Source organism: Mycteria americana, chromosome 16 (genome assembly GCF_035582795.1).
Source record: "Mycteria americana isolate JAX WOST 10 ecotype Jacksonville Zoo and Gardens chromosome 16, USCA_MyAme_1.0, whole genome shotgun sequence".
NCBI classification, from domain to species: domain Eukaryota; kingdom Metazoa; phylum Chordata; class Aves; order Ciconiiformes; family Ciconiidae; genus Mycteria; species Mycteria americana.
Genome location: NC_134380.1, coordinates 14,340,246 through 14,356,246, shown reverse-complemented (window position 1 = coordinate 14,356,246; position 16,001 = coordinate 14,340,246). Strand labels below are relative to the sequence as shown.

The following is a 16,001-nucleotide window of genomic DNA, read 5'->3' as shown; positions in this document are numbered from 1 at the left end:
ATATATCTCTTGCCTCTGGCAGTGGCCATGGGGTCCTTGCTGCCCGCAGTGAGTGTGCTCAAGGTGTGCTGCAAATCTGTCTTTGACGCTGGTTTGTCTGGGTGTGGGACTGGGAAGCATATCAGCCTGTTTCTCCTTGTCACCCATGGTTCCGGAGCAACAACACACAAGTTATTCTAGGGCCCCATGCTACCAGTTTTCAGAGACTTAAAGAGAAGGGAAGGAGGAAAGCCTGAGTATCCCCACCCTTTAGGCTTTCTAGTGGTTCTGCCACTGCATACACAATTCCGTGGGAGGCAAGCGGGTGCTGTGTGTTCCTCCGCTTCCCTGCTCAGAAGCTGTGAATACCCCATGCAGACAGGCCAAGCTGGAAGTCAGGTGGCTTAAGTACTGGCTGATGCAAAATGAAAGGGAGCATTACAGAGTTTCCACTTGGCTGATAAAGTATGATGCAGAATGAATAAAAGGTAGGATGACTGAGCTTGAGCCCCTCTGCAGGGAGACTTATGGACTGCCCCAGCGTAGCCCCAGAGAGGCACAGCTATAGATGAACTTCCTAGATGCTCGTAGACCTGTAACCGAGCTGGCTGCCACAGCAGATGGAAAACCCAGGCCGTGAAGGGCTACAAAAGAGCTCTACAGGACTCAAGTTCACGTCCCCTGCATCCACAGTGGAGAACAGCGGTGCTGCTGCTGAATGCCCAGGGCCCAGCCTATTTCCTCCTTAGGAGGGTGCTTTCTCCGCGGTGTTGCCTTAACTCCTCTATGCCCAGTTTCATCCGTGCGGCTTCCACTTGTCCCTCATCCTCTGCTGTACTCATGTTGTCAGCCCTGCTTTGCTCATAGCACAGCAGTAAATGCAGCAGGCACCAGTATTCCTGTGTTATGGACCCACAGTTATAGCGGAACAGGTGGAGCAAGCCAGGCACGATCCAGGAGAGCAGCGTTTCACAGCGGAAGGGCCAGCCCCGGTCCTAACGCTTTTCAGCCGGGGCTTGCTTCAGCCCTGTCACCAGTGCCTAGGAGAGCTGCTGCAAAGCTCTCTTCTGTAAGTCAGCATTTTCGTTGCAGACCTTGCTGCTCCTCCGTGCAGTTTCAGCAGCTCTAAGAAACTGGATGCAGCAAAGAGGAGCAGCTGAAAGGGAGCGTGGGGCCTCCTGCAGGAGAGGACGCCTGTGCTGCTGGCCAGCCGGAGCAGGCAGCCGGAGCAGGCGGCCGTGCTCTCCTCTGCGCTGCAGCCAAGCTAAAACGCAGGACGCGGAACAGGGGGGCACCCCCGGGGGGAGCAGCAGCAGCCCCTGCTCGTGCTGCGCGGCTGTTCCTCGCCGTGCACCGCTAACACGCGTGGGAGCCCGAGGGAGGCGCCCGCCCGCCCCGCTGCCCGGGCAGCTGCTGCGGCCGCCGGCTCCGCCGCCGCGGGAGGCCGCCAGACAGCGCGCCGAGGCCGGAGGCTGCTGCCAGAGGTACCGGCAGACCCCGCGCTGCCACCCGCTGCCGATCCGCCGGGGCCCGGGCGGGCGCCGCTCCGCTCTGGCGGGCCCGCGCGGGGCAGCGGCTGCGGCGGGGGGGGGGGCGGCACCGGCCGGGCCGGGCCGGGCCAGGCAGCCGCCGGGCGGGCCCCGCAGCCCGGGCCGGGCGGAGCCCCGCGCCTCCCCTTCCCTTTCAGGCGCCGCCTCCGACAGAAACGCGCGTCCCCCTTAAGGCCCGGGGCGGTTGCGCCGGGCGCTTCATGAATGGAGCCACGTGACCCAAACATCACGTGACGCGTCCGTGAGCGGCGGCGGCGGCGGCTCCGGCTCGCGGCGTCCCGGTCCCTCCCAGCGCGGCCTCCCCGCCCGGCCCGGCCCCGGCGGCTCCGAGAGGAGGTGAGCGGCGCCGGCTGCGGCGGCGGGCGCGGCCCGGGCGGCGGGCGCGGCCCTGGCACCGGGCGGGGCGGGGCGGCGGGCCGGTCCCCGGGGGCGGGGCGGGGCGGGCGCGGCGGGCCCGGGATGGCGGCTGGGGCCGCCGCCGCCGCTGCCGCGGGTCGGAGGGTGCCGCGCGGGGCCGCCGCCGCTGACTCACGGCGGGGCTTCCGGGGCCGCGGCCGCCCCGGCGCCGCCCGTCGCGCCGCCCGCCCCTGCTCCCCGCCCCGCCCGGTCCCCCGCCCCGCGGCCGAGCAACAGGTGCGCGGGGCCGCCGGCCTGGGGCCCGACCCCGTCCGCGCCCGCCGCCTCCCGGGGGCACCGCGGGCGCCGTCCGCCCCTCCTGCCCGCGGCTGCCGCCGACCCCGGCCGCCCTGCGGACCGGCTGTCCCGGGGCGGGCCGGCCCCTCCGCGCCCCCGGAGCCCGGCGCGGCCGCGGCCTGGCCCGCAGCGGGTCCCCGGCCGCCGCTCCCGCGAGGGGCGGAGGCGCTGCCGCGGGCGGTGCGAGGGCCCCGCCGGGCAGGCGGCTCCGGGGGGGGGTTTCCTCAGCGACCGGCCCGGCTCGCACCGCGGGCTTCCTTCTTGCGAGGCGGTTTTCCTCCTGAGGAGAGCAGGCTCTGGGGAGGGTGACGAGCGGGAAGGGGTCCCGCTCGGTACCGTGGCTCGTTTCCTCGCGCAGGGGCTCGGCCGCAGGCGGGACGGCCACGCTTCCCTGCGGCCGGTGCCGGCTGGGAGAGGGCGGACGGCCGAGGGGACGCAGCTGCGAGGTTCTGGCCCCTGCTCCGGAGGGGCCCGCGGACTCGCTGCCCCGCCGAGCCCCCGGTCCCTGGGGGGTGCAAGGAGCGGGCTGGGGCTGTGGGCCTGCTCGGCTCCGTGGCGTCCTCGGGGCCGAGCGGATTCCCGCTGCGGTGGGAAGCAAGCCTCTCCAGTGGGACTGCGGAGGAGGCTGCAACGCCTGGCCAACACGGAGTGGCTGCGTGTGTGTGCATGGGGGGGTCTTGCTGTTCGGAGCTGGGGACATCTCTGGCTGCCCAGAATACGCGACGTTTGAGCGGCGTGGTTAGAGGAAGGCACTACCGGGAGGCTGGAGGGGTTCTCCGAGAGCCAGCTCTTTCCTTGAGCTGTGCAAGCACAGTTAAAGCTGGCTGGGTGGGCAGATTCCTTGAGGAATCTCAATTGCAGTCAAAGTGCCCTGGGTTGGGTGTGAGCTCACCAGGGACTCCCGAGGGGAGGGGGGGCACAGGAGAGGCACTGTCCTGACTTCACGTGTAACTGGGGGAGTCATCCAATTTGTCTGGATTCCTGGGAGGGCTGTGTGAGCTAATTTGCAACAAAGCAAGTAAACAGAGTATGAAATCCACACCGGGAGAGAGAGTTCTCCTGCGGGGTGCCCGACCCCTGCCAGCAAACCACGCTCCTCCGCCCGCCCAGTGCTGTGGAGCCCGTTGTGGAGCACAGCCCCTTCCTCTGCCTCCCTGTCCCTACAGATGGGTCTCCCTCCCTCCCGGCGCCGTCTCTGGGCCAGCCTGCGCTGGAACGGGTGACGTCACTGTGTTTACACGGGGCTCGTGGCACGGTTCTGCAATCAGGAATGTGGAGAATGGGGCCTGCGTTGAATCATGCGTGGTGCTGTCAGCTCCCTTGTGCTGCCTTTGAGCTGAGGAGAGAATTGGCTGCGCTTATGCTGAGTTCAGGCCTTTTGAGCTCTGGGGAAATGTGTTGAGGCTGCATTTTCTTCATTGCAGTCATTGCGTTTGGCACTTTTCAGTGTGATCTTTCTTCGGGAAGCTATCAAAAGCTGAGCAATCAGCGGCCTGGAGAGCTAGGCCAAGTCTGGTCTCTGTCTTGGTGCCAGTTCTCTGGGTGTCCTCTCTGCGAGCTGCCAAATAGCCCTGTCTCTGATCCTTCAAACGGGACCCAAAAAATGGCCAACAACTAGTCTCCGGGTTGTTCTTCCCATTCTACTGACTGATGTGTGTTGCTGCCTCTCATTTTGATCCCTTTGGGAAGGGGGGCTTTGGAGGGTCCGGCCCGTGCGAGCACCCCTGCTGATTCCCCGCTCTGCCCCAAGGAGCTCTCTTCCCAATACCTTGCCTGATGCAGCACGTTTGTTGCCTCGTTTGTTTTATTTCAGCTCTGCTGTAATGAAGGAAGGTCGAGTGCTTGCCAGGCAGCTGGAAATTCTTTAGCGGCGCCACGAGGCAAACAAATTTCTGTGGTCCCGCTGACCATACCTGCCCTTGGCTCCTTACGCTCGCCAGAGGATGGTGCAGAGAGGTGCTGCAGTGGTGACGTTGGTCTCCCCAGCTCTTCCCTTCCTTCTCCCCTTTTCCCAGCAGCCATGTTGCTTGCCAAGGAGGAGCAGAGGAGAGAAATACAACAGTATGGGAAGGAGTGAAGAATTGATTTTATGAAGCAGTTGTTTGTGTGGTGTCCGTCCTGTGTTAGCCTGCTTCGTTGCAGCTACCTTCCTTGGACGGCAAAGTGACTCTTTCTACACCGGCACTGTCAGGTTGTAGCGGACATCTCATTGGAAGGAGCATTGTCCTCTGGGTATAAATAGCCTGCCTCCTGGCAGGCTGGAGGCTTTGGGAACGTCTCTGCCGGTGTCCTGGGGAATGCTGACCCCGTTCACCTCTAATAGGTGGTAGATGCATTGCAGGGAGCCTGCGCCACAGCTGCTAGAAGAGCATAAATTCGTATTTGCTGACTTGTGCATCTGGTTCTTGGCTATAACTGTACATCAGTGCCTCTTACATTTAGCAAAGCAGTAGCAAACAGAATCGTTATTGACTGTTTGGCACCAAAGAGATGAAAGGCACAGAGGTGTTTGTAGACTGTGCTTGCACAGAACGCTTGCCTCGCTTAAGGAGGCGTGCAGTTCCTGGCTGTTTGAGGCGCAGCTATGTCTGTCAAGCAATATCTGAGCGGATTAATTCACTGGGCAGTGTAGTAGCACTCTGAACTAAAGCCTGAGGGGAGGAGGTATGCAGGGACAGAAACAGGAGCTTGGGTATGATTCACTGCAAAAACAGGCCTGGGAATCGCTCTTACCAGTTCTGACGTCCTGTCTTCCGTGGCAGTGGAGGAGTCTGCTCTCCTCTGGTTTTGGCTGCCCTTAATCTTTGTTTTCTTATGAGCATACCCTGGCTCTGGAGAAAGCCAGGGACCGACAGGGAGTTTCTCACAGAAGAGACCTACAGCTGGGGTCAGCTCTGCGTGACCGGGAGAGGTGAAGGCTGCTGAGGCATCAGCCCAAATTTGTGATGGGATTCCAGCGTGCCCAAATGCTTCCTTGTGCTGCAGTATCAGGTCGTCCTTCTGTTCTTTGGGAAAGGTTGGGTGCAGAACTTTGACTTGAACCTGGATGTGCCGGCTTTCCTGGGAAGCAGAAAAAGTTCGGAGAGGCGTGAGTGCAGCCATGGTGTTCTCCTGCCCTGCAGGATGCCCCGCGAGGCATGTTGTGGAGGCAAAGGCTTCCCCTGTGCTCCTTGCTCAGGGTCGCGTGTTCTTGAACTGTACTGGTTTGGGTCCTTGGGGGCACCTAGAACCTGGCAGGATTCTTGTCCTGGGGAGTTTCTGGGCTGTGCTTGGGCACCTGTTGGAAGGGCATGTCGGAGCGACCGGCTGCCTTGCTCTGCTTGGGAGTTACAAGGATGAGGCAGGGAGCATGAGGAGCAGAGTGCCAGCGTGCTGAGTCAGCATGACTGGCCCGGAGCAGCCGTGCTCTGGACCCAGCCTGCTGCCTGCCAGGCTATTTTTAAAAATGTGGCTTCCGTGTATTCTGACTCCTCCTAGTTTTTTAATTTCCCCCACCCCAAGCAAAAAACCCAGCATTGCCACAAAGTCTCCGTGGGAGTAGGGGTGTGGAAGGGCAGCAGTTTCTGCTCAGGGACAGAATTTGCCGCTTGTGAGTCCAGCTCAGTCGGGTGCTTGTCGAGTGTTGCCCGGGGAGGGGAGTGGGATGTGCGGCAGCACGGGGCGTTGCTGCTGGACCCTGCCACAGGAATGTCGCAGGCTCTGCTGCGTCCTGGGGGGCTAACCTGACCTTCCTTCCCTTCCAGAACCTGATTGACAAGGCTGTCGTGTTATGACGACCCCCAACAAAGGAAACAAGGCCTTGAAGGTAAAGAGGCAGGTGGAGGAAAGGGCTGCGGGTGGCGGGTGCAGGCATCCACTCTAGGTTTCATGAGCATGTGCTGCCTTCTCTTCCAGGTGAAGCGGGAGCCAGGTGAGAATGGGACCAGCTTGACAGATGAGGAGCTGGTGACCATGTCTGTGCGGGAGCTGAACCAGCATCTACGGGGCCTGTCGAAGGAGGAGATCATCCAGCTGAAGCAGCGTCGGCGCACGCTGAAGAACCGGGGCTACGCGGCCAGCTGCAGAGTCAAGCGTGTCACCCAGAAGGAGGAACTGGAGAAGCAGAAGGCAGAGCTGCAGCAAGAAGTGGAGAAGCTGGCCTCCGAGAACGCCAGCATGAAAATGGAACTTGATGCTCTCCGCTCCAAATACGAGGCTCTCCAGAACTTCGCCAGAACCGTGGCCCGGAGCCCCGTGACCCCTGCGCGGGGGCCTCTCACCTCCAGTATGGGGCCCCTCGTCCCTGGCAAGGTTGCTACTACTAGTGTCATCACAATAGTGAAATCCAAAACGGACGCCCGGTCTTAGTGAAGCGAGTGTCGCCTGAGCTTGTCTGTGCAGGGCAATTAGGCACAAAACCAGCCTGGAATCCCCAAAGCACAAACCCTCCCCACATGGGTCCGGGTTCCTTCTACTTGGCCCAGGACTGGCCTGCTGATCACTCCAGTTTTATTTTGTTGTGTCCAGATTGGTATGAGCAGTGGTGATGCGTCCCTTGCCCTTTGCAGACAGAGCTTCCCACCCGGCAGTCTGTAGCCCTCGGGCGCCCTTGGGACAGACTGCGAGATCTTGGTTTCCTAGCCAAAGAAAGTCTGTGCAGTGTGGCTGGCGGCAGGGCGATGGAAGGGCTTGGGGAAGGTCCGGAGGGAGGCTTTCTTCCTGGGGGCCGGGAGCCCTAATTTTCGGTCACTTCCAAAGGCTTTCCTTCATTACTCTGCCAGGTGGTGCATCTCGGTGCCTGACTGCCAGGCACCTGAACCTGCTGCTTTTGTCTCATTTGGTACCCGTAGTTGCAGTTGGGGTGTTCTGTGTAATAGGTTTTTATTCCTTTCTAGGTGTGCCTCTGTGCCCTAACAGTGGGTTTCCTTCAGATGTCCGTTGCGTTAGCCGTGTAAACTAGCAGTGGTGGAAAGGAAGATGCTGTCGTGCCCTGCTGCCTCTGCCCCCGCGACGGGGAAGGAGCCGGGACAGGGCCCTTGCAGGGGCCCAGCACCCCAGGGGAGGGAGGGAAGGTACTGTGTTGACTGCAGGCCGGTTTTGTGCCTAATGTGTTGCACTGAACAAGACCAAAATCACTAGTTGTTCCCGTGTTTTGAGGGTATCAAGTGTCTCTAGTGTGATGGTTTACACAACCAGTTTATGTGGTTAAATAGCCCTTTATTTAAAGAGAGAAACATCATTTTAAGAGTTATTAAATTATCTAAGTTTAAAATTAAAATCAGACAGAAGAGAGAGCGTATTTATAGTCAGCTTTTTTATCTGAGGGCGAGAATATTTGACCATATAAATGGGGAAATATTCTCGGAGACTTTGCTAGTTAAAAGTTAATAAATAAATAATTTTAAAGTTTCTCATGAACCTCCCGCAAACTGTTTGTGGCTCTGAGGTTAGTTTTTATAAAGAGTTATCAGACTTTATTTATAAAACTTAGAAAAAGACAAAAAAAGAGGCAAGTCCTGTTTGATATCTTTTTGCAATTGTACCAAAAGTGACTTATTCTCGACCTTGCTGGCTTCCGTTGTGTCCCCTTGTGTTGCGCTCTCTGAGCTCTTGCGTGGCGCTGTGGTGAGGTGGTGCCAGTGGCTGCCTTTGCCATGTGCTGTTGTTTCATGCTGCCTTCGTTTTCCCTAAGCTCAACCGAGAGATTGGGTTGGAATCTCTCCGAATCCTCCAGAAGGATTCGGGCACACGGGCAAAGGTGCTGCTGTTCTTGAAGGCAAAACTGAATGGCTGGTGCAACTACGCAGTGATTAGAAAACGATTCTCTGCAGAGGCGTGTTGCAGGAGCACGGGCGGCTTAGGCCTCTTGCTGAGCAGCTGACACTGGGTAGCTCGGTTACCTGAATGGGGAAAACATTGCGCTTTCCGTCCTCCGGCAAAGCTGGTAGAGAAGTAACACAAGGGAGAATTGTCCGAGCTTAAGAGGAGACCAATGGGATTTAACTCTGGGGTTGGATCCTGTGGTCAGAACTTGTGTTGCTCTTGCGGCTCGTCTGACAAGAGGGGCAAGCCTGCCTGCCTTCTGGGCAGTGCGGGACCAGCGCTAGTTCCTGAGTGTATGCATATTACTGAAAATTAAGCTGTGGCATGGTTACTGTCTTTCCTGGTGCAGCTTCTGTCTGTGGGTACTGGAAGAGTGCTTAGACTTACAGCTGTGTGACACAGCTGAGAAGCTATTTCTGGCCAGGTTCTGTTTCCACAAACACTTTGATCCCCCTCTCCCCTCCCCAGAGATTTGAGATGATGACTGAGTTGTTTTAGAGAAGCAGGATGTGGGGGTGAAGTCCATGTGATCTCCTGACTGCTGAAAGTCTCCTGGGCGGAGGGGACAGAGCAGGATGGCACAAGGGAAACCACAGTCTTGCGGGGGGGCATGGTTCGCCATACTGGGTGGTTTTTGGTGATGTTTCTTGTGTAGCTGAACTGATACTGCTGTCCTCTGGGCTGAGAAGCAGGTAAACCTGATGAAAGCCGCAATGTGGCAGGAGAGGAGGAGATAGTTGTTGGGGATCTTCTGCTGGAGGGGGAGATCAGCTTTGCTCCAATTGATGGGGAGTTTAGGGAGAAGCTGGGTGGGATGCTTTTCCCAGTGAACTACCTGAACGAGGAGTGGGTTAGAACATCTCCTCCAGGCTTCCCCCTCCCAGCCCTGGGCTTTCTCTTCTCTGAGCTGAGCTGAAGTGTCCGACATGCCGCTTCCCAGCCATTTACCGGATGGGCTATGCACTGAGCAGCACTCAGCGCAGAGCTCTGGGCTCTAACCTCTGTCTTCCAGCTGGTGACCTGGTGCCTGGAAGAGGTGAGATGTTCCAAAATATGGAGACCTCCAGTTGGCCTGGGATGTCAGTCCCAACCCTGTCCCTCCCAGAGCCAGCCTGAGATTGAACCTGGCTAGAGAGCCCTTCTGAACCCAGCTGGAGGCCTGACCTCAGCAGGGTGAGCAGCCAAGGTTTTGGGTATGGGGCTGGTTAGGAACCGAGCTCCGGAGGCTGGAGGCTGTGGTGTGAGGAGGGCCAGATCGACAGAGCAGGCAATGACGGGCAATCCTGCAGCCACAGTGAACTTGCTTCCGTTGTACTCTGCAGCAAGGAGTGCGCGGGTCCTTCCCTGCCTGCTGGGTGGCAGCCGTGCTGTTGCCGGTAAGAGGCTGCGCCGCTTTGGAGCGAGACCGTGAGTCAGGAGGACAGAGCAGGCAGCAGCACTGACTCCACCAGACGTTAATGCTGCTGTTTCTCCTCCCCTGTGCTGCGCTTGCTAGCTTGTGGCCCCAGCCTGCTCCGAGTGGCCGAGTGTGTTGGATGAGGACACGTCGTGTAGGGGGGAGCAGGTGCAAAGCCGTGGCTGAAGGGCGCCCGTGTGGTAAACAAGCTCTGCGGGCGCTGGGCTGGACGTCAGCGGGGACGTGGTCCCCTCGTGAGCGCCACTTCCCCATGCCAGCGCGCTGGTTTTGGTTTTGTTCTTGGTGAAGTGTTGGACCCCGAGTGGTGTATTCCTGCAGTTCCACGGAGTCTCCCGTCCTGCCCCGGGGGACGCGGTCCCCTGCCAGCCGGCTTCCCGTTCCCCGTGCGAGGCGACCGCTGCCCCGAGCCGTCACGCCGACCTCTCTCTCGTATATAGCGTTCTGGAGTGTGGCAGTTCTTGTTCCTGAGGTGCTCGTCCGTTTGGTTTCCTGCTGTGAAGGGTGTCGTGTGTTCTTTCTCCTGTTCCTGGTGCCGTTACTGCGGTGGTTGGGGCGGGGGCCCCGCCCCAGCCCGCCCGCAGAGCGAACCCGCGGGGTGTACCCCCGCCCCGGCCGGCCATGTGTGTATCTTGTGGTGAATTGTGTAAAGCTGCCCGCGCCTAGCGCAGCCCCGGCGGCCATCGCTCCCCGGCCGGAGCACGGCCGCGCTGCCCGCTGGGGCCGAGCGGGCGGCTGGGCCGAGGGCCTCGCCCTGCCCGCGGCCGGTCCCCGTCCCTGCGCCGCCGCCTGCCCGGGCCAGGCCTGCCCGCCCGCCCCGGGGGGGGGGGGGGCCGGGGCTGCTGGCGGCTGCCCCCGGGCGGTTTCCCGGCGGGGCGGCCCGAGGCGGCCGGGGGGTCCGGCGAGGGCCCGCCCTGCGCGGCGGGGCCTGTCCCGGCCCGGGGCTCCGGGGGGCGGTATTTATTGCTAAGTTATTGCCCGGGGCGGCGGGCCGGGCGGGCGGGCGTTATTTATTGCTGTACATAGTGTCCGTCCGCGGCCGCCGCTGTTTTGTACGTGACAATAAACCGCTTTCAAACAGCCGCCGCCTGGCGCTTCCTTGGGGCGCGGTCCGCCGCGGCGCGGGGGGCGCTGCTGCACCCGGGGCGGCGCCGCCGGAAGTGGCGCTCGGCCGCTCTCGCCGGCTCGCGGAAGCGGCGCCGCGGTGGCGCGCCCGGCAGCGGAAGCGGGGCGCTTCCGGGGCGATGGCGGCCGGCGGCAGCCTGAGCCGCTCGGAGCGGAAGGCGGCGGCGCGCGCCGAGATCCTTCAGCAGGAGGAGCAGCGGGACCGGCGGAGACAGGTACGGCGCGGCCCGGCCGGCCCGCCCCGCTGCCGCGGGCCGCCGTGACCACCGGTGTGTACCGGGCAGGTGTCCCGCATCTGGAGGAAGCCGCCGGCGGAGCGCAGCCCCGAGGAGTGCCAGGTGCTGAGCGAGAGCGAGGACATCGTCAGGGAGCTGGAGCGGCGCCGCAAGCGGCGCGAGCGGCTGCGCCGGCGGCAGGAGGAGGTGGGCGGCCGGGGGAACGGCGGGCCGGCGGCCCCCCGAAGCCGCTGCTCGGCTGTTGCGGGGAGCAGGCCGTGGGGAGAGGAGAGGAGCCCTGCGCTCCGGCGGGGGGGGGGGGGGGGGCGAGGCCGCCAGGCTGGCTGCTGCGGGGGGAGCCCTGGGGCTGCGGCGGGCCTCGGTGAAAAGCTGCCGTGCCGCGTCGCCGGGAACGGCTCAGGGCCCCGAGGCTGCGGCCGCCCTCGGCTCGGCTCGGCACCACTCTTACTTTCAGCGGCTCCCAGACTTGTGTGTTTTCCAAATGCATGCGGTTTTCTGTGTGTGTGCTGCGTGGGCACGTCTCTCGGGAGGATGGATCTGCATGTGCTGCTATCCAAGAAGCTTTTTCCCTTGATCTTCCATGGATAATACGGACAACACCCACATTCTTTTATTTAGAAACCACTTCTGATAATACTTGCGTCACTTTTTCTGGCTAGGCTAGGCCCATATTAAAACTCCCAGGGAGCTCCCTGTTCCTTCCGATTCGGTGATGCGCCGTATCTCAGAAACATGTGAACTTGCTCAGTCGTATTTTCTAGGTATGTGACGAACCAGAGGAGTTAAAGAGAAAGGCTACCGAGCTGGCTGCCGCTGTCCGGAATGCCAAGCACCTTGTCATCTATACAGGAGCCGGGATCAGTACGGTAGGATTCTTTGGGGGTGAGTGGCTGGAGCTTTGGGAGCTCCTTCAGGAGCGCTGCAATGTTGTTTGGACTTCTTTTGTGGTTTCCAAATGACTACATGATGTGTGTTATGAGTCTGGGATGCCACATTAACACGGCTGCGTGGCAAGCCATGACCAAGACGTTTGCTAGTTTGCATCTTGGGGTTGTTCCTGCTGCCCAAGAGATTCCGAGGCTGCATCACCTCTGTGACTGTGTGAAGAAGGTGCTGCTTAAATGAGAAGATCGCTAGTCTTACTTCGTTCAAGTCTCTTCAACTAATTCTGGTGTAAAACCTACAAGCAAGTTAGCTAATTAAAGTTGCCTGTGTTAATGGTCAAGTAGGAATAGCTGGTGGTCATCAGAACTTACAGATGACAGTTTAAGAAGTGGTCGGTTTCAGTGGCCTCTGTTGGGAGACTGACAATCTGGTTCTGCCTCTTCTAGTGCGACATATGTCACCTTTGTCTGAACTCTGAGATGAGAACTGTATTTTTCTTTCCTTTTTCTACAGTCTCTGTTGATAAGGAGCATGATTCTGGGCAGGGTGTATGAGTGCTAATGTCACAGGTATTTTTGCTCAAGAACGCTGAGTGCAAGGTACCAGAAATCAAGAGTCTAGTGAAAATAAGGAAATGTTCAAGAACAGAGTTCTGTGTAGGGAAATGGGAAGCATCAAGGGGGAAGAAAGAGTTCTGGAGGGATTCCATAATGGTAAAATTGGAGAAAATAAATACTGAAGGTGAAAATGAGAGCTGTAAGGTAGGAGAAAAAATGCTATATAGAGAGAAAATGTATGAAAAGAAGGTTTTCCTGCGATTAGGGAAACACTGTGCTAGAATCATAGAGTGGTTTGGGTTGGAAGGGACCTTAAAGATCATCTGGTTCCAACCCCCCTACCACGGGCAGGGACACCTTCCACCTGACCAGGTCGCTCAAAGCCCCATCCAACCTGGCCTTGAACACTTCCAGGGATGGGGCATCCACAGCTTCTCTGGGCAACCTGTGCCAGTGCCTCACCGCCCTCACAGTGAAGAATTTCTTCCTTATATCTAATCTCAATCTACACTCTTTCAGTTTAAAGCCATGACTCCTTCTCCTATCACTACATGCCCTTGTAAAAAGTCCCTCCCCAGCTTTCCTGTAGGCCCCTGCAGGTACTGCAAGGCTGCTGTAAGGTCTCCCCGGAGCCATCTCCTCTCCAGGCTGAACAACCCCAGCTCTCTCAGCCTTTCCTCATAGGAGAGGTGCTCCAGCCCTCTGATCATCTTGGTGGCCCTCCTCTGGACTTGCTCCAACAGCTCCATGTCCTTCCTATGTTGGGGGCCCCACAGCTGGACGCAGTGCTCCAGGTGGGGTCTCACCAGAGCGGAGTAGAGGGGCAGAATCCCCTACCTCAACTGATGGCCACACAGCTTTGCGTGCAGCCCAGGAGACAGTTGGCTTTCTGGGCTGCAAGCGCACATTGCCGGGTCACGTTGAGCTTCTTATCAGCCAACACCCCCAAGTCCTTCTCCACAGGACTGCTCTCAGTCCATTCTCCGCCCAGCCCATATTTGTGCTTGGGATTGCCCCGACCCATGTGCAGGACCTTGCGCTTGGCCTTGCTGAACTTCACGAGGTTCGCACAGGCCCACCTCTCAAGCCTGTCAAGGTCCGTCTGGATGGCGAGAAAACTTGGAGTGAATGAAGAAGCACCCATGAATGAAGTGTATCTGGTTGTCCCAGCTGAGACCGGGTTGGTGTGTTTGTGGACAAGAGGTAGGAACCTTCCCATCAGGCCTCGTTTTTTCTCTCCCGATAACACAGGCAGCTTCAATCCCAGACTACAGAGGCCCTAATGGCATATGGACATTGCTGCAGAAGGGCAGGAGCATCAGGTAAGGAGAAATTCTGAGCTGTGTGGCAGAAAGCTGATACTGAAAGAGAGATTAATGGCAATTCCAACCTTTTTTTTCCTTTTTTTTTTTCCTTGCTTCTTGTCAGGGCTACAGATCTGAGTGAGGCAGAGCCCACACTCACCCACATGAGCATTGCCTGCCTACACAAGCACAACCTGGTAAGATACTTTTTCCCCACCTCACTTGTGTTCCTCTGTCTAAGTATGATAAATAAAACCCAACAGGGGAAAAAAACTTTTCATGAGATTGCCTAACTACTGTTTTTACTCAGGTGGCTACACATCCATGTAGGAAAAAGTATCTGTGCTCACATACAGCTGGGTCTTCATTAGGCTAGCTCCAGACCGTAGCTCTGGCAGTTTTCCCCCCGACGCCTTTTCTGTAACACCTTGTATTTCCCTCCTGGTGAGGCTGGTCTGGGGACCTGGCCACAAAGTCAGCCAGACCCAGTAGAGCTGTTCCTAGTAGAGTCTTTTCACTTAGCTTTCATAAAGGTCTGTTCTCCACGTTTTTCTTGTTCTGCTCTGATGTATGGGGCTATTTGGTGCGTGTTGAGACACCTGCATTTGAGTTAGACTTTCAGAGTCCTCTGCATGTGTGTTAGCTCAGTGTTTTATTCTCTTCAAGGTGCAGCATGTGGTGTCTCAAAACTGTGACGGGCTGCACCTGCGGAGTGGGTTACCCCGAGCAGCAATATCTGAGCTTCACGGAAACATGTACATAGAGGTGAGTGGCCAGAACAGCATGAAGTTACTGTCTAGTGGCCTCACAAGAAGATACGGTAAACTATTTATCTCTCACTAGCTCAAGAAGAGTTAGTACAAGGGCTAGCCTCTGCTTAGTTCGTATCTTCAGGCCATCAGGTTTGGGGTGAACTACTTAACAAGCACCAAAACAAAGTGTTCTGTACCGCTTGGTAGCTTTTTCTCTGTACTTGCTAGCCTTCTGCTTCTGACTACTCTTCCTCAGACCTTCTCTGAAATCCCTCCTATCGCCTACCCAACAGGCTCCCTGTAATTCCACTGCTAGTTGAGGTTTTCCAAACTCTTCCAAGTTAGGATCTGATCCCTGATGATCCCTTCTACTGCTTCCAATTTATTGTCCCCCAAAAGTCCTTTTCGTCTGAGAGAAGTGGCTGGCTCCTGGTGTTTCACAGGCTAGATGCTAACGATGTAATGGGTTTTTTGCTTTTGTCCTGCACCAGGTCTGCACTTCCTGTACACCCAACAGAGAGTACGTGCGAGTATTTGACGTGACAGAGCGGACAGCCCTGCACAGGCATCACACTGGCAGGATGTGCCACAAGTGTGGGGCACAGTTGAGAGATACAATCGTCCACTTTGGGGAGAAGGGGACGTTGAGACAGCCCCTGAACTGGGAAGCAGCAACAGAAGCTGCAAGCAAAGCAGATGTGATTCTTTGTCTGGGTTCCAGCTTAAAGGTAACTTTAGAGACTCGGTGAAGATTGTTAGCAGCATTCCCTCTTGGTGATACACCTTGGTGCTGAGCAGTCTCCTCCCAAACAGACAACTGTAAACTCTGGTGTCAGGATTCGCCCACCATCTGTGATAGTCTCTCTTCCTCCCTCTTTCCCCTCCTGGTAATACATTCCTTTTCCTCTCGCTGATACGGTTCACAGTTACGCGTGCCTTTGGCTGTACTGATATCTCTGTTTTGTGGCAGGTTTTGAAAAAATACCCACGTCTCTGGTGCATGAGCAAGCCACCCACTCGTCGCCCAAAGCTGTATATTGTGAACCTGCAGGTGAGAGCCTTTTGCACCGGGTTTGAAGGGCTTGGGCCAAACGGACGCTAGCGTGCGGTGAGCCTGTCCGCCCAGGAGCGCGCCGGGCCCCGAGCGCGGGCCGGATCCTGGGCAGGGACCCCACCTGCCCCGTGGGGACGGCCCTACCGCCGTGCGGGGAGACGCCTGCAGCCGCGGGTTTGGTGTCGCTCCTGCAGTGGACCCCGAAGGACGACCTGGCCGCCCTGAAGCTGCACGGCCGCTGCGACGACGTCATGCGGCTGCTGATGGCGGAGCTGGGGCTGGAGATCCCGCGCTACGACCGGTGAGCGGCCCGGGGCCCTGCCCGGCGGCTGCGCCCCGGGGGCCGCCCGGCCCGGGGCCGCCCGGCAGCCCTCCCACGCTCGCCCTGTCTCCGCAGGGCGCGGGACCCCATCTTCGCGCTGGCCGAGCCGCTGCGCCCCGGGGAGGAAGGCACGCACTCGCGGAAGCCGGTGGCCCCGCCGCCGGGCGCCGAGCCGCCGCCGGGGGCCGAGCCGCCGCGGGAGGAGCCGCCGCCGCCCGCCCGCCCCGGCGGCTGGCTGGGCCGCGGCTGCGCCAAGGGCGCCCGGCGGCGGAAGAGCAACTGAGGGCGGGCGGGCGGGCGGGCGGGCGCCGGCGGGGACGCGCCCCAA

General features: G+C 59.0%; 2 protein-coding genes across 4 annotated transcripts; both read left to right on the top strand.

Annotated features, from left to right (window-relative positions):
- Positions 1–1,634: 1,634 nt before the first annotated feature.
- On the top strand, positions 1,635–9,168 carry MAFG (MAF bZIP transcription factor G). Of its 3 annotated transcripts, none has more exons than XM_075519108.1 (4): positions 1,635–1,865; positions 5,966–6,027; positions 6,117–6,512; positions 9,037–9,168. In XM_075519108.1, the coding sequence occupies exons 2-4, from the start codon at positions 5,992–5,994 to the stop codon at positions 9,154–9,156; spliced, it is 552 nt and encodes a 183-aa protein (XP_075375223.1). In that variant the 5' UTR covers positions 1,635–1,865; positions 5,966–5,991; the 3' UTR covers positions 9,157–9,168. The 3 variants fall into 3 exon arrangements, with proteins under 3 accessions (XP_075375223.1, XP_075375224.1, XP_075375225.1); XM_075519109.1 differs by lacking the exon at positions 9,037–9,168 and adding an exon at positions 7,097–7,619 and having other exon boundaries at positions 1,645–1,865; XM_075519110.1 differs by lacking the exon at positions 9,037–9,168 and having other exon boundaries at positions 1,659–1,865; positions 6,117–7,619.
- A 984-nt stretch (positions 9,169–10,152) lies between these two features.
- On the top strand, positions 10,153–15,993 carry SIRT7 (sirtuin 7). Its single transcript, XM_075519105.1, has 10 exons — positions 10,153–10,778; positions 10,848–10,985; positions 11,561–11,665; positions 13,493–13,563; positions 13,670–13,742; positions 14,212–14,310; positions 14,789–15,025; positions 15,268–15,348; positions 15,546–15,652; positions 15,749–15,993. Exons 1-10 carry the CDS (start codon positions 10,683–10,685, stop codon positions 15,954–15,956), a joined length of 1,215 nt encoding a protein of 404 aa, XP_075375220.1. The 5' UTR covers positions 10,153–10,682; the 3' UTR covers positions 15,957–15,993.
- Positions 15,994–16,001: the final 8 nt, after the last annotated feature.